Source organism: Gobio gobio, assembly GCF_949357685.1.
Source record: "Gobio gobio genome assembly, chromosome: 5".
NCBI classification, from domain to species: Eukaryota; Metazoa; Chordata; class Actinopteri; order Cypriniformes; family Gobionidae; genus Gobio; species Gobio gobio.
The window spans coordinates 7281663-7290485 of record NC_137101.1 but is presented as its reverse complement, the minus strand read 5'-3'; the positions used below and the strand labels follow the sequence as shown (position 1 = coordinate 7290485).

The 8823-nt window shown below is 38.7% G+C and overlaps 1 protein-coding gene across 1 annotated transcript; it reads left to right on the top strand.

Moving 5' to 3' along the window:
• Positions 1-8823, top strand: LOC307127256 (uncharacterized protein; the record flags this gene model as incomplete). The annotated part of the gene is made up of 5 exons (XM_079818378.1): positions 1-57; positions 408-521; positions 602-670; positions 8323-8415; positions 8734-8823. The coding sequence occupies 5 exons, from the start codon at positions 1-3 to the stop codon at positions 8821-8823; spliced, it is 423 nt and encodes a 140-aa protein (XP_079674504.1).

The following is an 8823-nucleotide window of genomic DNA, read 5'->3' as shown; positions in this document are numbered from 1 at the left end:
ATGAGGTTTGCGAACAGAGACGAAGGAGAGCGCAACTTCAGGACAACTTCAGTCCAGGTGAGCTGTCCGTGATATTCTCATCCGAAAGAATGAAAGACAAGGCTTATGTTTGTGGAGTAAATGTGTTTAAGACGCAGTGAAATTGAACTTATGGTTGTAACAAAACTGTGTGACTAACAAATTTGACTTTGTTTCTTTTAGGATGGCTCATGCGAAGAGATTTTCTCAAATTCCCATGTCTAAGGTTTTCATGTTTCTATTTTTCCATGCATGTTATGTCTATGAGGATCAGATTAATTTAAAAAAAGACAAAACTGCTTTGACTGCAAATTTAACTTGTGACCAGCATTAACATAATAAAAGCTGCATTAGTATCTCATTTCATGTGCATTGTCTTACTATCTCAGTGCATGCGAGATCTTTGTAAAGAGGAAGACTACACTTTTTTAACCAGTTTTGGGAAGCAGGATAGGAGTCCGGAGAGCACATGTCTGGAGAGCGAGGAAAAGCAAGAAGAAAAGGTAAACCTGTTTTCTTGTTACCTCCACAAGTCTGTTTTATTAACACATACCGATGCTTACGTTATTCTCTGTTCTGCTAGATCCGCCGTCGACTGGAGCGAGAGCAGCTGGAACAAGAAAAGCAACGTGAGATAGAGGAACGGCAGAAGGTATGTTGACTAATGTCAAAAAGTCACCGCAAGGCTATCACACTGCCGTCTGCAGCGATATCGCTAATTATATCTGTCTCCACCAACCCACAGCCTGAGTCTGTCCAGTGATGACAGACCTGCTTCATCAGACTTACATTGTCAGGCTAATTGTGCTTGATTGCATTACGTCTGCATTGTTCCTAGCTTTGGCTGCACGTGCAGTGACCTTTGTATTGTAAGGCCAGGTTACGCAGGTAAAAAACACTCTAATGCAATCATTTCTGCTTTAAAAGTATTTTAAAAAACAGATCGGGTCTGCTTTAATCAGCTTTTTCTGGCTGATAACCTTCTGATTTAAAAAAAATCAACTACAGTATGCTTTGTTTGTGTGCATTTAGGAGCGGGGTAAATAGATGATTCCACTAAAAATAGTCTAAAAAGCTTGGCTTCAGACTTCAGGAACATTTGAAGAGAAAACACTAAGAGAAATCTGTGGAAAGTGTCCAATTTTTGTGCGTCCAAAACTAATACGGATTATTTCAGACAGAAATATTCAGCTTGTCAATGTTTACTTTGCATGCTACTACAGTAGTGGCCTGAAGGGATATTGGTTTTGTTTTTAATCAGTCCTTCCAGAAAAATTCGGCTTTTTTTGTGGTTGTTGCGGGTGAAAATCCTTAATTATGCGGCACGTTTTCTTAAAAAATGTGATGGAAAATGCGGGATATTTATGCAATTTTATGAGATGAAATTGCGGGATCTTGCAAAAACTGCGGTTTGATGAAAAAGAGACAAAAAGCACTACATCACAGAAAGTGCTGGGAATATTTAAGTTCTCAACCTGTTTTATTGAAGACCTTAATAAACACATGGCTCAAATATACAAAACATTGAGTCAGACAAGTTCTGTAGCTTTACAAAAGGAATATGCTACAACTTCTGAAAAAAATGAATAAATAACTTCCTGTTTTACAGAGGTAGCTATACAAAACAGACATTTGAGTGCTTCCAATGCACAAAGTGCAATCTCTTAAAGGGTTAGTTCACCCAAAAATGAAAAATCTGTCGTTAAATACTAACCCTCATGTCGTTCGACACCCGTAAGACCTCCGTTCATCTTCGGAACACAGATGAAGATATTTTTGTTGAAATCCGATGGCTCAGAAAGGCCTCCATTGGCACAATGCACTTTACACTCTCAAGACCCATAAAAGACACTAAAGACGTCGTTACAAAGTCCATCTCACTACAGTGGTTCTACAATAACTTTATAAAGCGATGAGAATAGTTTTTGTGCGCAAAAAAAACCTAAATAACGACTTATATAGGGATGACCGATTTCAAAACACAGGATAATGAAGCTTCGAAGCGTTATGAATCAGCGAGTCGATTCATGATTCGGATTGCGTGTCAAACTGCTGAAATACGTGACTTTGACGATCCAAACCGCTGAATCGACTCACTGATTCATAATGCTTCGAAGCTTCATTATGCTTCATGATGCTGTGTTTTGAAATCGGTCAGCACACCGGGAAACTTCTTTGCGCAGCCTTTTGCTGTTATTTTTGTTGGCAAATGGGAATTTGCGTGCTTCATCATGGTTTCACCGATATCTGTGGTTTCACCACGGGGTTTGCAGCTTTTCGATGACATTCGCGTCGGGTAATTACGTCACTTCAAAACGTGCCCATGGCAATAGGGGGAAATGGCGGCTCTTGTGTGCAACGAAAATGTGGGGATTATGAAATCATGCTAGCCCCGCATATTTTGCATGCGGAAATAGGCAATTTATGCGGCGAAAGTGCAGCGTATTTGAAAAAATGGGGCCCCCTTATAAATATGCGGACTTTGGCTGATTATGCATTAAATAATGCGATCGCATAATTGCATTTTTCTGGAGGGACTGTTTAATGATTAAAACATCTAAATATGTGATAAATATTTTGGTCACACTTAAGATTATGGTTCAGTTCTCACTATTAACTAACCACTTACTACACTTTTGCCTCAATAAACTCCCAATTACTGCTCATTATTAGTTGGTAAAATAGTTGTTAAGTTTAGGTATTGGGTAGGATTAAGGGATGTAGAATATGGTCAAGTCATCTTCATTTATACAGCGCTCTTTACAACACAGATTGCTTCAAAGCAGCTTTACAGTGATAATAGGAAAGTCATGTTGTTTTTGATTAAAAGTTTTTGATAATTTTTTTGTTGTAAAAGCTGATTAGCTATTTAATTTGCTGTCATTTAAACAACACCATCTTCAATTAAAACAGAAAACCCCCAATGCATTCCGGACCCCATCTGCACGGCAACAGCATTTGGTGGCCGGAGAACGCAAAGCATGAAAATACGTTTGAAATAGTTTTGAAACTATACCATCATCATCCCTGCGCAACCCCTAAAAAGGCGAGTCTGAGAAAATGGCGACGGCATGTTCAGCCTATAGGCAAGCTTGTTTGAATACGTATGTGTTTATCTGTATAGATGGGATGGGAAGGAGGCCTTCACAGGGGAGAGTCGTGCAGAATAAGACATTAATATGTGCTTTATGGTACTAATAAACAGCCAATATCCTATACTAATATGCATGCTAATAAGCAACTCTAGTTAATAGTTAGAATTGGACTCTAAACTGTTACCAATAGAGTATATTTTGAGGAAAGAACAATACATTAAACTTGGTTAAGGTATTTATCTAACAACATTTTTGACAATTGTTTGACATTTGAAATTATCTACAGCTACAGGCTTCATTTTACAATGCAAAACAAATGCATAGAAAACCAGCAGCTTATGGGGAAAAAAACATCTCTTGTTTTTGCATGTGTTCATCATTTCTTTGTATGGGAGCCTGGCCAAAAATATTGTCTGCACCATTCCATTGCTTTATCACAAATAAAACAATTGACTACTTCAATTTTTAACAAATTTTAATATTATTTGAATAAAGGGTGAAGAAGTCAATTTTCCTATAGAGCGGACATCACTTTTGGCTACTACTGTATCTGACTTGGCTAAAATTTTAACCATAAACAAAGCTTATACTTGGAATTATAGTATAAGCATAGATTAATGTTCTTATAATAAATGCTTTTTAATGATCTCATATGCTAAATTAATAAATGTACAGTAAACATAAAAAAATCTAGGCTAATTAAAAAAAAATATATACTTGAACACTGGCAAATCCAATTATTATTTTCCCCTCAAAATTGTTTATAATATTAACCTATGGACCCTTTTCACATTTCCAGGGTTCTGGTATCGTAAGTCATCATAGTCGGGTAAACTTCAATAGTGATGATCGGAAACTACAAAAAAATATTTGCATTCCCATTTGCTAAAGAAAGAATCCACAATAGCATTTCTATAAAATATTGAGAAATGTATTAAGTTGGCTATAATAGAGAAAGATGTCAAATTTGTTGTCACTCCTTCAGCTGTTGTATTAGGAACACTAACATAGCAGCGTTAACTAATACACATATTGTGTTATAAATGTACATAAAAAAAATAAAAAAAAACGAAACTATAACTGTGTGAAAAGGGTCTATTACCCTTTTAAAAATTGATGCACACCAAGCTTGCGATTTTACATGCAACAATCATTGAGCGAACTGTGAGCGGTCTGTGAGTGTGAAACTAAAATCTTGTGCACGCAAGATGTGATAGTGGAAAGCACATGCTACTGTGTAGCTGTTGTGCAGGACGCTCAGGGACTGTGTTTGTGTAAGTTGATGAAGCCCCCAGCTGCACATGGTCCGTTGCCAGTATAGTCCAAGTCTAACAGCCAAGTGTGAGGTCACTGAAGGACAGTCATGTTGTTGTTGTCCACTTGGCCGTTGTCATAAATTCAACAGCTTGAGGAATTCCTGCAACGCCTTTTTTAACTCCACGCTCGCTGAAGAAGAAACCCCAATGGGATTGGTGAAGTCGGTGGAATAGCCTTGAGTTCTGCCTTTCTAACATCTGAAGGCTACACGCGGACAGACTCTCACTTCCTTCCTCTCCAGCTGCTCAGATTCTCCCGGCGAAGTTTTTAGGGTTGCAGCGTGTCCGTCCTCTGATTAATGTACAGAAGGGTCAGGGAAGAAGTACTTACTTTTGTTTCCCATGTGCTTAATATTTGATCCCGCTATCATCCCCCGAACCGCACCCTCCACGTATTTGTTAGTGTGTTTTGCTTGGAGAGAACAGCCTGTGACTGTTTCAGTCCTCTGAGGGAAGAGGTGTTACAGCCTGTTTTTTCTCTTATTAGTTTGAATAGAAGGCGATGTGTTTCAACGTCTTCCATATGCTGAGTACAGCTACATTTACTGCCCTGGCCTATATAATCACATTAGAGACAGGAAGTAGCACCCACAGAAGATCTGGCTGAAGCCTACATAGGTCAAATGTCAAGCCTAGCCTCATTCCTTCAGCCCTACATCAGGGTTTGCCTCACTGCATCGGCCCTCGGACACACAGGCTTGCTTCTAAGTGTTAAGAAGCTTAAAATAACATCAGACAATTTGGAAATGAATGGCTGAGCAATTTCTGCTGAAGATCAAACCAGCTTTCTACTTTGAGATCTATACAGTCATTGTCACTCTAGTCAGAGCTGGCTCGATTACTAACAAATTGTAATTGGTTACGGATTCCAAGTAACATGACAAAAATTGCAGTTAGTAACTTAATCCATTATATTACATTTTCAATGACTACTTTTGGAATACTTTTAGATTACTTTTGACCTAACTTGTTTATCACGTTGATTTGAGTAGAATAATCTTGTACCATATTGATACAAAAAAATAAAAAATACAAAGAGAAAGAAAATATAATCCATTCTTTGTTTTCAACAACATACACTACATTGCCAAAAGATTTGGGACGCCTGCCTTTACATGCACATGAACTTTGATGGCATCCCATTCTTAATTCGTAGGGTTTAAAAAAGGGAGTTGGCCCACCCTTTGCAGCTTCAACTCATCTGGGATGGCTTTCCACAAGGTTTAGGAGTGTGTTCATGGGAATTGCTGACCATTCTTCTAGAAGCTTATTTGTGAGGTCAGGCACTGATGTTGGACGAGAAGGCCTGGCTCTCAGTCTCTGCTCTAATTCATCCCAAAGGTGTTCTATCGGGTTGAGGTCAGGACTCTGTGCAGGCCAGTCAAGTTCCTCCACACCAAACTCGCTCATCATGTCTTTATGGATCTTGCTTTGTGCACTGGTGCGCAGTCATGTTGAAACAGGAAGGGGCCGTCCCCAAACTGTTCCCCAAAGTTGGGAGCATGAAATTGTCCAAAATGTCTTGGAAGCATTAAGAGTTCCTTTCACTGGAACTAAGGGGCTAAGCCCAACCCCTGAAAAACAACCCCACATCATAATCCCCCCTCCACCAAACTTTATACTTGGCACAATGCAGTCAGGCAAGTACCGTTTTCCGGGCAGCCGCCAAACCCAGACTCATCCATCGGATTGACAGACAGAGAAGCGTGATAGGCCACTCCAGAGAACACGTCTCTACTGCTCTGTCCAGTGGCGGCCTGCTTTACCCCACTGCATCCCACGCTTTGCATTGCACAGTCTGTGATTTTACGTGGCCTACCACTTCGTGGCTGAGTTTCTGTTGTTCCCAATTTCTTTCACTTTGTTATAATACCACTAACAGTTGACCGTGGAATATTTAGTAGTGAGGAAATTTCACGAAATTATCACAAAACCACGCTTGAATTCACTGAGCAACCCATTCTTTCACAAATGTTTGTAGAAGCATCTGCATGCCTAGGTGCTTGATTTTACACACCATAGAAGTGATTGGAACACTTGGATTCAATTATTTGGAGGGGCGAAATAGTGTATATTACATTACGTCAGGTTTTCACAGACTGGTGTTCATGATGGAACTGCAGGGCTAAAAAATTAAATAATACAAAAATAATTTTAAATCTTCATTAGTTGTTGATGCAGTAATCATTAAAGCTACACTATGTAACTTTTCCGTCCACTAGAGGTCGACTGTTCAAAACAAAGGCGTAGTTTGATGACGGCACGTTTGAGCGCAGAATCTCGGGACATGTGGTCTTCACCTCACAGCCGGTGGAAAACAGTCAGGATAGGACTCGGGCAGAAATTCAATTCAATTCAATTCAATTCAATTCAAATTTATTTGTATAGCGCTTTTCACAATACACATTGTTTCAAAGCAGCTTCACAGAAAGTGCATTTCATAAATGTACATTGAAAAATGTTAGAAAAGAGAATGTTAAAGAAAAAATGTTAGGATAAGTTAATCAATCATGTTCATGGATGCGATTATTAACATTACTGTAGTCTGAAGTAGAGCAGGAGCGAGTGTTGTGGAGCTGAGCAAGGCTGCAGGAGCGATTGAAGAGCGGGACTGTTATTATGGCATAGTCGCTGGCGGGACTTTTATTATGACACGGTTGCCGGCGCTACTTCCTCTTTTCCAGTCATGAGTCTGAGGTAACCCAACTCTGTTTATCGTATTAGATATATCTGAGTGTGTTGAAAAGGAAGTTATGACGTTCGCTCGGCGGCTGCTATGACACTTGTTCACAATGCAGTGAGAGTAAAGTGTTTCACTGAATAAAACCGGAGACCGAGGGTGACGCAGATATGACGCAATCGACAGGCGACTCCCTCACACGCATAGCTCACACGTCCCGGTTCCTTGGTTAAAATAGCAAATTTCTCACGATTTACAAATAGTTTAAAACATTTGGGATATTCTAAGTACTCAACTGAACAAAATATATAACACTGGCCTAGTGGTTTCTGGATATTTTACTGCAAAAATCCTACATAGTTCACCTTTAATATTAATAATAATAATAGTAAATCATTAATTTTAGTTCTTCATGAGTCATACATTATCTCATGATTATCTGTGCATTAGTTAAGCATGAATTAATTCATATTAGTGCACCCGTATTGTAAAGTTTTACCGAATATTGTCTTTAAACTACAAATTTGATGTCCGGCTTTAGAAAATTTGACATCTTTACCCTTTGTTCAAATACTATTAAGAATTTGTTAAAGATTTTGTGAGCATATTGCGTAGTTGTGCTTGGACTGGTGTCAATTGTTTTATTTGATAACACAATGAAACATGACCAACGAAATATTAACAACTGATTATGTTGTACTCAATGTATTTTACCTGTGAGCTTTTTCTATGCATTTTCTTGCATACCTAGCTGTAGTTTGTCAGATAAATACCCTTACCAAGTTTAGTGTTTTGTTCTTCCTTCCTATTTAAAAAATATAAGATATTTTCCTCATATTTTAATGGTTAATAGAACTTGTAGGGTTATTAAAAACAAATATCCCTTCCGGACATCACTTTTTGCCCCTACTGTACAATAGCACAAACAGGCAGTTAATTTCTAAGAAACAAAGAGGATGGAAAATGTTATGTAAGGCTAAATTTGGTACAAGCTTGACTAACGTTATAAGTGGACTGAAGAGTTTAAAAGGAAAACTGCTACTTAAATATAGCCCCTTAATGCTATCTCCAAAATGAATGGTTTCATAACAACAGCCTAATATTATTACAAAACGGCATGCCCCTCGATATACCCATTATTAGAATCATGTTTTTCACCGCTTCTGACCCTCTCAAGAACTATGAACATTCTGTGTATTTCTGTCTGTGAAAGGAGAAAGACGAGCAGTGGAAAATTCATGTGGCTGAGTTGACGGTGCAACGCAAGGCCATCCGTGCAAAACTAGACCGACTACGAGAATTTAGGGTGAGGTTTGTCCAGACACACACGCAGAAACACTAGCACTAGCAGGTACAATTGTGAGGCCCAAAAGCAGTATGACTGAATGTGACCAGATGTTAAACGTTTCTAATGCAAAGTATGCTAACCAATACCATACCTACCTGACTCGCAGCAATGGACTTGCACAGATTACATCTACAGACACCAAAAAAATGCACATAAAATTTTCATAACATGTTTTTTAAAAACACACAATTGCAACACATTGGAGGAAATGGTCCATTAAAGTTGTATCTTCATATATCATCTCAGACATTAATGCTTCTCACATTTAATTTCCAGGACTTTCAGAAGCAAGTTGTGCTTCAGGATTTGGGTCTGGATCCAGGTTCTGCAAACGAGACCGTCAAGCACCTTCTGATGAGACTGTAA